General features: G+C 39.8%; 1 protein-coding gene across 3 annotated transcripts in view; it reads left to right on the forward strand.

Annotated features, from left to right (window-relative positions):
• Nucleotides 1–16201, forward strand: part of CDK12 (cyclin dependent kinase 12) — a 58451-nt gene that overhangs the window by 20196 nt on the left and 22054 nt on the right. For all 3 annotated transcript variants that reach the window (XM_074557825.1, XM_074557826.1, XM_074557827.1), the window contains exons 3-7: nt 5306–5482; nt 7972–8111; nt 14532–14702; nt 15424–15613; nt 15971–16027. In XM_074557825.1, the coding sequence (XP_074413926.1) occupies nt 5306–5482; nt 7972–8111; nt 14532–14702; nt 15424–15613; nt 15971–16027 (735 nt within the window). The remainder of the gene's footprint in view (nt 1–5305; nt 5483–7971; nt 8112–14531; nt 14703–15423; nt 15614–15970; nt 16028–16201) is intronic.

Genomic DNA, 16201 nt, shown 5'->3' on the forward strand with positions numbered 1-16201 from the left:
GTGGAGGGTTTTGTTTTCTCCTGCAGGTTGTTTTATCTCTGTAGGAAACAAGAGGATAGGTAAGGTCACATCAGAGCATCCCCTTTGGAATTTAACAGCAAAGCTTTATATAAAAATGGTTTTTGGGTTGGTTTTAGAGTTTTGAGTGTATCCTGCCGAGTGTAACTGCAGAGTTATCCCAGGTTTGTGTGGAGGGTTTTGTTTTCTCCTGCAGATTGTTTTCTCTTATCTCTGTGGGAAAGGTAAGGTCACATCAGAGCATCCCCTTTAGAATTTAACAGCAAAGCTTTACATGAAAAGGGTTTTTGGGGTTTTTTTGGGTTTAGAAACTTGTACTCAAGGAACAGGAAAAAGCTAAAAAATCCTTCTCAGTTTCACAAACCAGAGCTTTTTCTGTCCCGTGTGTAAAACCAGCATTGATTTAACTTGAGTGTTGTCTTAATTTTTCATTAATTGATGCAAGCAGTTAATTGCTTGAGAAGTAGGTATGGTTTGAAAAGTTTAAAAATGAGTGAAACTGCAGCTTTAAGTTAATTTCCTGATTATTTCTGATCCAAACCTGCAGCCTTGGCTCTGTCCTGTGGTTGTGGCTTCTGTGATGAATTTATCTGAATTTATTATATTTAACCCCCACTCAGGGGGTTTCTTTTGGTGGGGAGAAAGGAGCAGAATATCCAGAATGGAGTGGAAAAGGCAAAAAAACCCCTAAATAGTTGTTTTTTCTCTCCTTTTCTAGCTGTTAGTGTGTTGCAGTGCCATTAATATCATCAGTTATATTTTTTTTTATTTTTTATATTTTTATATTTATTATTTTTATATTTTTATTTATTATTTTATATATTTTTATTTATTATTTTTATATTTTATTTTATTTATTATTTTTTATATTTTATATTTTTATATATTTTTATTTATTATTTTTATATTTTATATTTTATTTTATTTATTATTTTTTATATTTTATATTTTTATATATTTTTATTTATTATTTTTATATTTTATATTTTATTTTATTTATTATTTTTTATATTTTATATTTTTATATATTTTTATATTTTATCTTATTTATTATTTTTTATATTTTATATTTTTATATATTTTTATATTTTATCTTATTTATTATTTTTTATATTTTATATTTTTATATATTTTTATATTTATTATTTTTATATTTTTTATTTTATTTTATTTATTATTTTTTATATTTTATATTTTATATTTTATATCTTATTTATTATTTTTTATCTTTTATATATTTTATATCTTTTTATATTTATTATTTTCATATTTTTTATTTTTATTTTTTATATTTTAAGTTGATCTGCTTAGCCTGTAGTTCCTAAAACCTCCTCTATCCTCCCATCAGTAAAAATGTGCTGGGATTGGGGAATAAATCCCATTTTCAGTGTGCAATCCCACAGTCCTGACCCAATACAATCACCCTGTGGTGAAATGTTACATTCTCTGAATAATTTGATTTATTCTCATGGATGATTCTGGTATTGATAAGCAGGGAAATTTTCCCATTGCCTCCAACCTAAAAGTGAGGCTGGTGTGTGTTGTTCAGTAAATATTCCTGATTTTAAAATTCTCTTTTGAACAGGACCTTTGAGCTTCCTGCTGATTTTCCCTCATTTCCAATCCCACAGATTATTTTTGTTATTATTATTCCATTATTATTATTATTATTCCAATCCCACAAATTTCTATTTTATTTTTTCAACCCCTCACACCTAAAGCTCTGTTATTTTTTTACCACCCAGGTGTGATTTAGCTCTGTAAAAGTGATTTTTACCCCTGACCTCAGTAAATTCCTCTGTGTGACTTTTTCCCAATAAAAGGATGGAAAATCCTGATTTTGGGGTTCCCTCCCTGCTGATTTTGGGGTTCCCTCCCTGCTGATTTTGGGTTTTATCCCTGCTGATTTTGGGGTTCCCTCCCTGCTGGTTTTGGGGTTCCATCCCTGCTGGTTTTGGGGTTCCATCCCTGCTGATTTTGGGTTTTATCCCTGCTGGTTTTGGGGTTCCATCCCTGCTGATTTTGGGGTTCCATCCCTGCTGATTTTGGGTTTTATCCCTGCTGATTTTGGGGTTCCATCCCTGCTGATTTTGGGGTTCCATCCTGATTTTGGGGTTCCATCCCTGCTGATTTTGGGTTTTATCCCTGCTGATTTTGGGGTTCCATCCCTGCTGATTTTGGGGTTCCATCCCTGATTTTGGGGTTCCATCCCTGCTGATTTTGGGTTTTATCCCTGCTGATTTTGGGATTCCCTCCCTGCTGATTTTGGGGTTTTATCCCTGCTGATTTTGGGGTTCCATCCCTGCTGGTTTTGGGGTTCCTTTCCTGCTGATTTTGGGGTTCCCTCCCTGCTGATTTTGGGGTTCCCTCCCTGCTGATTTTGGGGTTCAATCCCTGCTGATTTTGGGGTTCCATCCCTGCTGATTTTGGGGTTCCCTCCCTGCTGATTTTGGGGTTTTATCCCTGCTGATTTTGGGGTTCCATCCCTGTGATTTTGGGGTTCCCTCCCTGCTGATTTTGGGGTTCCCTCCCTGCTGATTTTGGGGTTCCATCCCTGCTGATTTTGGGGTGTTATCCCTGCTGATTTTGGGGTTCCCTCCCTGCTGATTTTGGGGTTCCATCCCTGCTGATTTTGGGGTTCCATCCCTGATTTTGGGGTTCCATCCCTGCTGATTTTGGGTTTTATCCCTGCTGATTTTGGGGTTTTATCCCCGCTGATTTTGGGGTTCCATCCCTGCTGATTTTGGGGTTCCATCCCTGCTGATTTTGGGGTTCTATCCCTGCTGATTTTGGGGTTCCATCCCTGCTGATTTTGGGGTTCCATCCCTGCTGATTTTGGGTTTTATCCCTGCTGATTTTGGGGTTTTATCCCCGCTGATTTTGGGGTTCCATCCCTGCTGATTTTGGGGTTCCATCCCTGCTGATTTTGGGGTTCCATCCCTGCTGATTTTGGGGTTCCCTCCCTGCTGATTTTGGGGTTCCATCCCTGCTGATTTTGGGGTTTTATCCCTGCTGATTTTGGGGTTCCCTCCCTGCTGATTTTGGGGTTCCCTCCCTGCTGATTTTGGGGTTCCCTCCCTGCTGATTTTGGGGTTCCCTCCCTGCTGATTTTGGGGTTCAATCTCTGCTGATTTTGGGGTTTCCTCCCTGCTGATTTTGGGGTTCCATCCCTGCTGATTTTGGGGTTCCCTCCCTGCTGATTTTGGGTGTTATCCCTGCTGATTTTGGGTTTTATCCCTGCTGATTTTGGGGTTCCATCCCTGCTGATTTTGGGGCTCCATCCCTGCTGATTTTGGGTTTTATCCCTGCTGATTTTGGGGTTCTATCCCTGATTTTGGGGTTCCATCCCTGCTGATTTTGGGGTTCCCTCCCTGCTGATTTTGGGGTTCCATCCCTGATTTTGGGGTTCCATCCCTGCTGATTTTGGGGTTCCCTCCCTGCTGATTTTGGGGTTCCATCCCTGCTGATTTTGGGGTTCCATCCCTGCTGATTTTGGGGTTCCCTCCCTGCTGATTTTGGGGTGTTATCCCTGCTGATTTTGGGGTTCCATCCCTGCTGATTTTGGGGTTCAAATAGAGAAGTGAACAGATAAAAAGCAAGAAAATGGGAATTTTTTTGCTAATTGAGATGTGGTAATTGGTAATTTGGGAACTGGGCACTGCAGGTTCACTCTCCAGACAAACCTTCATGGTCTTACAAAATAAGTTGGTTTTAATTCTGGACAAAAATCTGAATTTTTTTGTGGTTTAGTGATAATTCTGACTGTTTATGGTTGGAGTTGATATTTCCCAGCTTTAACAATCCCCTGTGTGTATTTAAACATGATTATTCTGCTTTTAAGGATTTTGCTTAAAGGATTTTTTTATTCTGCTTTTAAGGATTTTGCTGTCAATGAGGGGAAGAATTCCAGCCCATCTACCTCTCCCATTTCTGGTGGTTTTTTATTTTCCTTAAGCAGATTCCACAAGAGATTCTTGTGCAGATTATTAGGCAGTGTCTAATAAAATAATTGGGAAAATGACCTAATTCCATCAGTTCATTTATTCTAAAATTCAAACACCAAATCTGCTCCCTGCCCTATAAACAGACCTGGGAAAGCTCTTTGGATATTTGAATTTTTTCCTTTTTTCTGGTGAAGCAGAGATTTGCATGGAGAATTCGTGATTGCTCAAACCCAGGAATTCTGCTCCTGCCAGTCTAAACCAAACTCCTGATAATTGGATTTTAAAAAATCAAATTGTAACTTATGGGAGTTCAAACCACATTTCAATCCTGGTTAAAAGTTTTCTTATGGAGGAAGGTTTAGCTCTGGCTCTGTGTTTATTATTATAGTGGTTATAAATATATTATTATTATTATTTATTATAAATATATTCTTAATAAATATATTCTTATATATTATTTTTTATTATTTATTATATATATTATATATATTATTATATAATGTATATTATTATATAATATATATTATATAATAATATAGATTATTAAATATATATTATTTTATTATATTATATAATGTATATTATAATTATATTATATATATTATATGTTATATTATATATGTTATATATAATACATATTATATTACAATATATTATATATATAATTATATAATATATAATATATGTTTATATATTGTATATATTATTTATTTATTTATTTTTATTTATTAGTATATATTATAATTATATTATATATTATATTAGATTATATATAATATGTATTATATTATAATATATTATATCTATTATTATATTATATATATTTATATATAATATTATTTATTATTTATTTATTATTTATTAGTATATATTATTTATTATTAAATAATTAAAATTATATATATAATAATATATTATTTTAATATATAATGGAAATATATTATTATTATTATTTATAATATATTATTATATTATTATTATTTATTATAGTCCTCACCAAGTCAAGCCCTTAATTCACGGTGATAAATGGAGTAAATAGAGGAAGTAAAGGTCAGAAATGGGTGCTGAGCTACCACAGGAAATTCTGAATTTCTGGTTACTGATTTGTGCAAATTGAGGAAATTCTCGTGCAGACCCTGACATGTTCCACCCTGACCCTTTTCTCTCCTGGTGCATTAACATTGTAAATTGAAACTGGTTTATTTTAGATTTTGATGTGCTAATTTTGCCAATTTACCTCCCATCACCACCCAGCGCTGTCACCCTGCAGTAACTTTATTTTTCTTGCTTTATTTGTCGATTAACCTTTGTGTTGTATTAATTTCTTTATTTCTGGAGTGCAGTCCCAGGGAGGCCGTCCCTGCCCGGGCCCTGCGGAAGGAGCGGGAGCCGCGGCCGCGCCATTTGCTGACGGACCTGCCCCTGCCCCCCGAGCTGCCCGGCGGGGACCCCTCCCCACCCGGCTCCCCCGAGCCAGCGGCGGCCACCCCACCCCCGCACCCCTGCAGAAAGAGACCAAAGTAAGTCAAATTTCGGATTGTTTATTATTTTAGTTAATCTTTTTCTGATTTTTTATTATTTTTTTCTGATTTTTTTATTATTTTATTTTATCTTTTTCTGATTTTTTATTATTTTATTTAATCTTTTTTCTGATTTTTTATTATTTTTTTATTTTTTTTATTATTTTATTTAATCTTTCTCTGATTTTTTATTATTTTATTTTATCTTTTTCGGATTTTTTATTATTTTATTTAATATTTTTCTGGTTTTTTATTATTTTATTGAATCTTTTTTTATTTTTTTTAATTTTTTATTATTTTATTTAATTTTTTCTGATTTTTTTTTCTGATTTTTTATTATTTTATTGAATCTTTTTTTTTTATTATTTTATTTAATATTCTTCTGATTTTTTATTATTTTATTTAATTTTTTTCTGATTTTTTTATTATTTTTTTTAATCTTTTTCGGATTTTTTTTATTATTTTATTTAATAGTTTTCTGATTTTTTATTATTTTATCTTTTTCTGATTTTTTATTATTTAATCTTTTTCGAATTTTTTATTATTTTATCTTTTTCTGATTTTTTATTGTTTAATCTTTTTCTGATTTTTTTATTATTTAATTCTTTTCTGATTTTTTATTATTTTATCTTTTTCTGATTTTTATTTTTTAATCTTTTTCTGATTTTTTATTATTTTATCTTTTTCTGATTTTTGATTATTTTATTGAATCTTTTTCTGATTTTTTTATTATTTTATTTAATCGTTTTCTGATTTTTTATTATTTAATCTTTTTCTGATTTTTTATTATTTAATCTTTTTCTGATATTTTATTATTTTATTTAATCTTTCTCTGATTTTTTTATTATTTTATTTAATCTTTTCCTGATTTTTTTATTATTTTATTTAATCTCTTTGAGTTTTAATCCTTTTTGAATTTCGAATTTAAGAGGTTTTTATTGAGGGAGGGTTTTGAGATTTGAGAGGTTTTTATTGAGATTTGAGAGGTTTTTATTGAGGGAAGGTTTTGAGATTTGAGAGCTTTTATTGAGGGAAGTGAGAAAACAAGTCCCTATTTCTGAATTATTCTGTTTCCTGTGGGTTGTTTCACATTTGAGCCCTCAGATAAATTGCAGCTTATCTCATTTATTTAAGAATTAATAGTAGAAGTTCACATCCAAATCTTCAGCCACATCTACCCCCAAAAGCTCTTTTTCTCTTTGATTTAGCCAGAAGAAACCTCTGGATGAGCATTTCTGTATAAAACTCATGTTGCTTGGATTTTTGGGTTTGGATTGGATTTGGATTTGGAAAAATTTGGATTTTTGGATTTTGGATTTTGGATTTGGATTTGGAAAAATTTGGATTTTTGGATTTTGGATTTTGGATTTGGATTTGGAAAAATTTGGATTTTTCACTGTGATCCCTGGCAGTGTCCAAGGACAGGGCTTGGATGGTGAAAGTGTCCCTGCCCATCACTGGATCATTTTTCCTGTCCCTTCCAACCCAAACCATTCCACAAAATTCCACATTCAAGAATTTGCCCTGATCACAAATGGAATCAGTTCTTGAGGGAGCAAAATGTCCTGAAGTTTTATACAGAGCCTTTTAAATCAAAACCAAACACCCAGCATCCTGCAAAATATCTTTGATATTTTTGATTTTTGCCCTGCTGTAGTCTGATCATGCCATCCAGGATAATATTTCTGGATTGGGTATAGTTGGGGTTATACACCAAAAATCCACTAAAATAAAAATTCCAATTTTAGGAATGCAGCACCAACATGCTTGAGCTTTAGTGTTGTATTTTAGGGATTAACCCAATCCAGCAGGTGATTTTTTTGGTGGCATGGCACTGAGCTGGAGCCTTTCAGGATAATATTTTTGGATTGAGTGTAGTTTAGATTATACACCAAAAATCCATTAAAATAAAAATTCCAGTTCTATCCTGAGCTGGAGCCCTCCAGGATATTTCTATATTGAGTGTAGTTTAGATTATACACCAAAAATCCATTAAAATTCCAATTCTGGGAGTGTGACACCAACATGCCTGAGCTTTGCTGCTGTATTTTATGGATTAACCCAATCCAGCAGGTGTTTTTTGGTGGGATGGCACCGAGCTGGAGCCCTCCAGGATATTTCTATATTGAGTGTAGTTGGGATTATACACCAAAAATCCATTAAAATTCCAATTCTGGGAGTGTGACACCAACATGCCTGAGCTTTGCTGCTGTATTTTATGGATTAACCCAATCAAGCAGGTGATTTTTTTGGTGGCATGGAACTGAGGTAGAGCCCTCCAGGATAATATTTCTGGATTGGGTGTAGTTGGGATTATACACCAAAAATCCACTAAAATAAAAATTCCAATTCTGGGAGCGTGATTCCAACGCGCCCGAGCTTTGCTGTTTTATTTTATGGATTAACCCAATCCAGCAGATGTTTTTTGGTGGGGTGGCACCGAGCTGGAGCCCTCAGGTGTCTCACAGAGCTTTTTTTTCCCCCTGCAGAATGTGTTGTCCTCGCTACGGGGAGCGGAGGCAGACGGAGAGCGACTGGGGCAAGCGCTGCGTGGACAAGTTCGACATCATTGGCATCATCGGAGAGGGCACCTACGGGCAGGTGTACAAAGCCAAGGACAAGGACACAGGTGAGCCTGGCACCAGATAAACCCACTCTGGGTTTGTGCTGCTCCACAGGGAGAAATTCCTGCAGGGCCAGCAGTGGCTTTTGCATTGAGTGGTTTCCGAAAAGGGCAGGAGAGCAGCAGCTCTGGGATGTGGAGTTTGGTGCCCAGGTTGGTGCCCTGGGGTGTGGTTTGGTGTCTGGTCAGATGATTGGGGTGGCCACAGGTGCCAGCTGAACCCCTGCTTTTGAAATTGTCAGATTTTATTGGGAAATTCCAGTGTAAATTCCTGTGGGAAATTCCAGTGTAAACCTCTGTGGGAAATTCCAGTGCAAACCTCTGTGGGAAATTCCAGTGCAAACCTCTGTGGGAAACTCCAGTGTGAACCTCTGTGGGAAATTCTAGTGCTGTGGGAAATTCCAGTGGAAACTTCTGTGGGAAATTCCAGTGGAAACCTCTGTGGGAAATTCTAGTGCTGTGGGAAATTCTAGTGTAAACCTCTATGGGAGATTCCAGTGTAAATTCCTGTGGGAAATTCTAGTGTAAACTTCTGTGGGAAATTCTAGTGCTGTGGGAAATTCCAGTGGAAACTTCTGTGGGAAATTCTAGTGCTGTGGGAAATTCCAGTGGAAACTTCTGTGGGAAATTCCAGTGTAAATTCCTGTGGGAAATTCTAGTGGAAACCTCTGTGGGCAATTCCAGTGGTAACCTCTGTGGGAAATTCTAGTGCTGTGGGAAATTCTAGTGTAAACCTCTGTGGGAAATTCCAGTGTAAACTTCTGTGGGAAATTCCAGTGTAAACTTCTGTGGGAAATTCCAGTGTAAACTTCTGTGGGAAATTCCAGTGTAAACTTCTGTGGGAAATTCCAGTGTAAACCTCTGTGGGAAATTCCAGTGTAAACTTCTGTGGGAAATTCCAGTGTAAACCTCTGTGGGAAATTCTAGTGCTGTGGGAAATTCCAGTGTAAACCTCTGTGGGAAATTCCAGTGTAAACTTGTGTGGGAAATACTAGTGTAAACTTCTGTGGGAAATTCTAGTGCTGTGAGGAATTCTAGTGGAAACCTCTGTGGGAAATTCCAGTGTAAAATTCTGTGGGAAATTCCAGTGTAAACTTCAGTGGGAAATTCCAGTGTAAACCTCTGTGGGAAATTCTAGTGTAAATTCCTGTGGGAAATTCTAGTGTAAACCTCTGTGGGAAATTCCACTGTAAACTCCTGTGGGAAATTCCACTGTAAACTCCTGTGGGAAATTCCAGTGTAAACTTCTGAGGGAAATTCTAGTGTAAACTTCTTTGGGAAATTCTAGTGTAAACCTCTGTGGGAAATTCTAGTGTAAACTTCAGTGGGAAATTCCAGTGGAAACCTCTGTGGGAAATTCCAGTGTAAATTCCTGTGGGAAATTCCAGTGGAAATTCCTGTGGGAAATTCTAGTGTAAACTCCTGTGGGAAATTCTAGTGCTGTGGGAAATTCCAGTGGAAACCTCTGTGGGAAATTCTAAACTTCTGTGGGAAATTCTAGTGGAAACCTCTGTGGGAAATTCCAGTGGAAACCTCTGTGGGAAATTCCAGTGGAAACCTCTGTGGGAAATTCTAGTGGAAACCTCTGTGGGGAATTCCAGTGGAAACCTCTGTGGGAAATTCCAGTGGAAACCTCTGTGGGAAATTCTAGTGGAAACCTCTGTGGGAAATTCCAGTGGAAACCTCTGTGGGGAATTCCAGTGGAAACCTCTGTGGGAAATTCCAGTGGAAACCTCTGTGGGGAATTCCAGTGTAAATTCCTGTGGGAAATTCCAGTGGAAACCTCTGTGGGAAATTCCAGTGTAAATTCCTGTGGGAAATTCCAGTGTAAACTTGTGTGGGAAATTCCAGTGTAAACTTCTGTGGGAAATTCCAGTGGAAACCTCTGTGGGAAATTCCAGTGGAAACCTCTGTGGGAAATTCCAGTGTGAACCTCTATGGGAAATTCCAGTGTAAACTTCTGTGGGAAATTCCAGTGTAAAATTCTGTGGGAAATTCCAGTGTAAATTCCTGTGGGAAATTCTAGTGTAAACCTCTGTGGGAAATTCCAGTGTAAACCTCTGTGGGAAATTCCAGTGTAAACATCTGTGGGAAATTCCAGTGGAAACCTCTGTGGGAAATTCCAGTGTAAACTTCTGTGGGAAATTCCAGTGTGAACCTCTATGGGAAATTCCAGTGTAAACTTCTGTGGGAAATTCCAGTGTAAAATTCTGTGGGAAATTCCAGTGTAAATTCCTGTGGGAAATTCTAGTGTAAACCTCTGTGGGAAATTCCAGTGTAAATTCCTGTGGGAAATTCTAGTGTAAACTTCTGTGGGAAATTCCAGTGTAAATTCCTGTGGGAAATTCTAGTGTAAACCTCTGTGGGAAATTCCAGTGTAAACTTCTGTGGGAAATTCCAGTGTAAACTTCTGTGGGAAATTCTAGTGGAAACCTCTGTGGGAAATTCTAGTGTAAAACTCTGTGGGAAATTCTAGTGTAATCCTCAGTGGGAAATTCTAGTGCTGTGGGAAATTCCAGTGGAAACTTCTGTGGGAAATTCCAGTGCTGTGGGAAATTTTAGTGTAAACTTCTGTGGAAAATTCCAGTGTAAACTTCTGTGGAAAATTCCAGTGTAAACTTCTGTGGAAAATTCCAGTGTAAACTTCTCTGGGAAATTCCAGTCTAAATTCCTGTGGGAAATTCTAGTGCAAACCTCTGTGGGAAATTCTAGTGTAAATTCCTGTGGGAAATTCTAGTGTAAATTCCTGTGGGAAATTCCAGTGGAAACTTCTGTGGAAAATTCCAGTGTAAACTTCTCTGGGAAATTCTAGTGTAAATTCCTGTGGGAAATTCCAGTGCAAACCTCTGTAGGAAATTCTAGTGTAAATTCCTGTGGGAAATTCCAGTGGAAACCTCTGTTCCCCCTTTGTGGTGGAGCAACGTTGGATTTTCTGACCCAGAGATGGAGCGACTGAGAGGTGTTTTAAAAACTTTTATTCTGTTTTCATTCATATGTTATGATTCACACCATCACAATCAGAAGCCAAATATTTCTTAATTACAGTATAGTAGAAGCGTATTACAGTGTAGTAGTGGTGGATTGCAGTCTAGTAGTAGAGGTGGATTACAATCTAGTAGTAAAGGTGGATTACAATCTAGTAGTAGAAGTGGATTACAATCTAGTAGTAAAGGTGGATTACAATCTAGTAGTAGAAGTGGATTACAATCTAGTAGTAAAGGTGGATTACAATCTAGTAGAAGTGGATTACAATCTAGTAGTAAAGGTGGATTACAATCTAGTAGTAAAGGTGGATTACAATCTAGTAGTAAAGGTGGATTACAATCTAGTAGTAAAGGTGGATTACAATCTAGTAGTAAAGGTGGATTACAATCTAGTAGAAGTGGATTACAATCTAGTAGTAAAGGTGGATTACAATCTAGTAGAAGTGGATTACAATCTAGTAGTAAAGGTGGATTACAATCTAGTAGAAGTGGATTACAATCTAGTAGTAAAGGTGGATTACAATCTAGTAGTAAAGGTGGATTACAATCTAGTAGTAAAGGTGGATTACAATCTAGTAGTAAAGGTGGATTACAATCTAGTAGTAAAGGTGGATTACAATCTAGTAGTAAAGGTGGATTACAATCTAGTAGAAGTGGATTACAATCTAGTAGTAAAGGTGGATTACAATCTAGTAGTAAAGGTGGATTACAATCTAGTAGTAAAGGTGGATTACAATCTAGTAGTAAAGGTGGATTACAATCTAGTAGAAGTGGATTACAATCTAGTAGTAAAGGTGGATTACAGCCTAGGAGTAGAGGTGGATTACAGTCCAGGAGTAGAGGTGGATTACAATCCAGTAGTAGGGGTGTTTTACAATCCAGTAGTAGGGGTGTTTTACAATCCAGTAGTAGAAATGCATTACAACCTAGTAGTAGAAGTGGATTCCAATCCAGGAGTAGGAGTGGATTCCAATCCAGTAGTAGAGGTGTTTTACAATCCAGTAGTAGAAATGCATTACAACCCAGTAGTAGAAGTGCATTACAATATAAGCATTTCTTGGCTTATCAGCTTTTACCACACCATACTGCAAATATCTTAAAGCCAATCATCTAAAATTCCTCTTTGTGGCTCCTACTCCATAGTTCTGTTTCTCCAAAGTGCCTAGAGTTATTTACAAGGCCCCACAAATCCATTTCTCAAGGAGAAGCCCCAGGTGAGAGCTCTTAGCAGAGCGATTGAACTGAAACGAGCAGGGAGGTGCCTTGGTGGGCATTGGAGCTGCTGCCAGCTGCCTTGGGGCTGCAGGTGAGCAGGCTGTTCTGCAGAGGTGAACGTATGTGGCCCGAAGTTTAGAATCCAACTAGCTGAGGGCGAAAGGCCGACGCCCCTCTGCAATTCCTGGCCAGCGCCCTTCCGGCGTCTGAGGGCCTCGGGCTGTGCTGGCTGCGGACTGGCCCACACCGCTGGGATAGGGGAGGAACGGAACTGACCATTTCCCGGGGGTTAAACATCGGTTTATTGAAGGTGATGCCAGATCCAAACACCGGGAAACCAACCGGGAAAAAGTTTTTCCATAGGGGGTGAAACAGGATTATAAAGGAGGGGTGCAGAGGGGGGCATATGTGGCTCGAAGTTTAGAGTCCGGCTGCTGAGGGCGAAAGGCCGACGCCCCTCTGCAATTCCTGGCCAGCGCCCTTCGGCGTCTGAGGGCCTCGGGCTGTGCTGGCTGCGGACTGGCTCACACCGCTGGTATAGGGGAGGAACGGAGCTGACCATTTCCCGGGGGTTAAACATCGGTTTATTGAAGGTGATGCCAGATCCAAACACCGGGAAACCAACCGGGAAAAAGTTTTTCCATAGGGGGTGAAACAGGATTATAAAGGAGGGGTGCAGAGGGGGGCATATGTGGCTCGAAGTTTAGAGTCCGGCTAGCTGAGGGCGAAAGGCCGACGCCCCTCTGCAATTCCTGGCCAGCACCCTTCCGGCGTCTGAGGGCCTCGGGCTGTGCTGGCTGCGGACTGGCTCACACCGCTGGGATAGGGGAGGAACGGAGCTGACCATTTCCCGGGGGTTAAACATCGGTTTATTGACGGTGATGCCAGATCCAAACACCGGGAAACCAACCGGGAAGAAGTTTCTCCATAGGGGGTGAAACAGGATTATAAAGGAGGGGTGCAGAGGGGGGCATATGTGGCCCGAAGTTTAGAGTCCGGCTAGCTGAGGGCGAAAGGCCGACGCCCCTCTGCAATTCCTGGCCAGCGCCCTTTGGCGTCTGAGGGCCTCGGGCTGTGCTGGCTGCGGACTGGCTCACACCGCTGGTATAGGGGAGGAACGGAGCTGACCATTTCCCGGGGGTTAAACATCGGTTTATTGAAGGTGATGCCGGATCCAAACACCGGGAAACCAACCGGGAAAAAGTTTTTCCATAGGGGGTGAAACAGGATTATAAAGGAGGGGTGCAGAGGGGGGCATATGTGGCTCGAAGTTTAGAGTCCGGCTAGCTGAGGGCGAAAGGCCGACGCCCCTCTGCAATTCCTGGCCAGCGCCCTTCCGGCGTCTGAGGGCCTTGGGCTGTGCTGGCTGCGGACTGGCTCACACCGCTGGGATAGGGGAGGAACGGAACTGACCATTTCCCGGGGGTTAAACATCGGTTTATTGGCGGTGATGCCGCATCCAAACACCGGGAAACCAACCGGGAAAAAGTTTCTCCATAGGGGGTGAAACAGGATTATAAAGGAGGGGTGCAGAGGGGGGCATATGTGGCTCGAAGTTTAGAGTCCGGCTAGCTGAGGGCGAAAGGCCGACGCCCCTCTGCAATTCCTGGCCAGCGCCCTTCGGCGTCTGAGGGCCTGGGGCTGTGCTGGCTGCGGACTGGCCCACACCGCTGGGATAGGGGAGGAACGGAACTGACCATTTCCCGGGGGTTAAACATCGGTTTATTGACGGTGATGCCGCATCCAAACACCGGGAAACCATCCGGGAAAAAGTTTTTTTTTACATAGGGGGTGAAAACAGGATTATAAAGCAAGGGGGTGGGTACAGACAGAGCCAATCAGGAAAGGTGAGGGGATGAACTTCACAGAACTGACACTCCATGGAGACCAATAATCAAAAGGTAAAGGAGGTGTCCTGGGACTCCAGCCAGCCACCATCTCCAGAGAGGAGAAGGTTCTCGAAACCTGGGAGGAGAAGGGAGTGATTGACTGGACAGGGAGGAAACAACTTTCACTTATAAGGGAAACCAAGGGGAGGAGCAATTACATATCGGCAACTATGAATAGCGGTTGCTATAGCAACTTAGCTGACAGGCTAGCAGTGGCGGGAAAAACTGGGGGAACGAAACCATTTTACACATAATAGGGGAGAACAATACATAAATTGGGGGAATAACACAAGAAACTTAACAACACACTACCACACTGTGCCCCTCTTGGCCTGCAGGTGAGCTGGTGGCTCTGAAGAAGGTGAGGCTGGACAATGAGAAGGAAGGGTTCCCCATCACGGCCATCCGCGAGATCAAAATCCTGCGGCAGCTCATCCACCGCAGCGTGGTCAACATGAAGGAGATCGTCACAGACAAACAAGATGCACTGGATTTCAAGAAGGACAAAGGTACAGCTGGCTGCTGGGGGGGGTTGTGTTCCCCACAGATGTGTTAGCTCTGCTCTGGGGTGGGTTTGTTGCTTGGAGTTCCTCCTGTGGGTCCAGCCAGGTTGGATCTGGCTCTGGCCTCGCCTCAAAGGATGGGTTCCAGTTGGAGGGAGTTGATTGAATTCCTGCAGAGTCACAGCCTTTAAAAAAATCCTTTACAGGATTTTACACTGATTTTTATCACTGATTAGTGGCAACAAACTTAGTAGTAGTGTGAAAAGTTCTTTGTCCTCAGTCACTGTGGAAAAAGTTTTAGCATCCCCCTGGTTCTTGTTTGGGACCTTCCCTTCCAGGAGAGAGAAGGGAACAACCCAGACACAAGTTCAAACCATGCATGGTAATCCTTCAACAAACTTTCTTGTAGGAAAATAACCAAAGCATGAAGGTAAATGTGGCCAGAACTTCAGAGGAATTTATTCTGAGTGTTATTTAATTTCAGATTTGAGTGTTATTTAATTTCAGATCTCAGCTTGGTGGGGCTGCTTTGTTATTTTGGGGCTTTTTTACCCCTTGAGGGAAAAGGACACCCAGTAAGCCCAAAACAGCAAACTGTTAAAAAAAAACCAACTTCATCAGAATTGTACACAATAAAGACTCATTCAACAATTTAATCTCCTTTCATTCCTCCTCTTTTTTATGTCTCTCCTTTTGTTTTCCACCATTTCTGTGTTTATTTCCCCAGGTGCCTTTTACCTTGTGTTTGAGTACATGGACCATGACCTAATGGGGCTGCTAGAATCTGGCTTGGTACATTTCTCAGAGGACCATATCAAGTCTTTCATGAAACAGTTAATGGAGGGTCTGGATTACTGTCACAAAAAGAATTTCCTTCATCGAGACATCAAGTGCTCCAACATCTTACTGAACAACAGGTACAAGGATTTTGTCCATAATTACAAACAAATGTCTCAATATCCACCTAAAAAAAATCTCAGGGACATTGGCCTGTTTGTGATAAGAGGACACTGAATTATTGGTGGGTTTTTGTTGTTTTTTTTTTTTTTTTAACTTTGTATTTCTTTGAAGTGGAGAATTAAGCCTGGCATATCCAGCAGTAATTCCTGTGGTTTTCTGAGGCTTTTTCTGCTGTACTGGGGGGTTTCCTCACCCTTTAAATGAGGTTTAAGTAGGGTTGTGTTCTGAAGGGTCCCTGACAGCTCAGTGCATTCCATAATTCTGTGTTTTAACTGTGATTTAAACCAGGGACTGGTTTTTTTTTTGTCTTTCAGTGGGCAGATCAAACTTGCAGATTTTGGGCTCGCCCGACTCTACAGCTCAGAGGAGAGGTGAGAAAAGGGAAAGGGTTTATCTGGGTGGGATGAGCTTCTTCCTTCTCAGTTATCCACACAATCCCTCACTTGGAAAAATCATTTTTAGTGATAGCATCGAGCTCCAGCTGTTGGACAGACAGACACACTCCTGGCTGGTGTTAATAACTTGCCATTAGAAGAACAGCTCAG

The sequence above is a fragment of the Zonotrichia albicollis genome, chromosome 23 (genome assembly GCF_047830755.1).
Source record: "Zonotrichia albicollis isolate bZonAlb1 chromosome 23, bZonAlb1.hap1, whole genome shotgun sequence".
NCBI classification, from domain to species: Eukaryota; Metazoa; Chordata; class Aves; order Passeriformes; family Passerellidae; genus Zonotrichia; species Zonotrichia albicollis.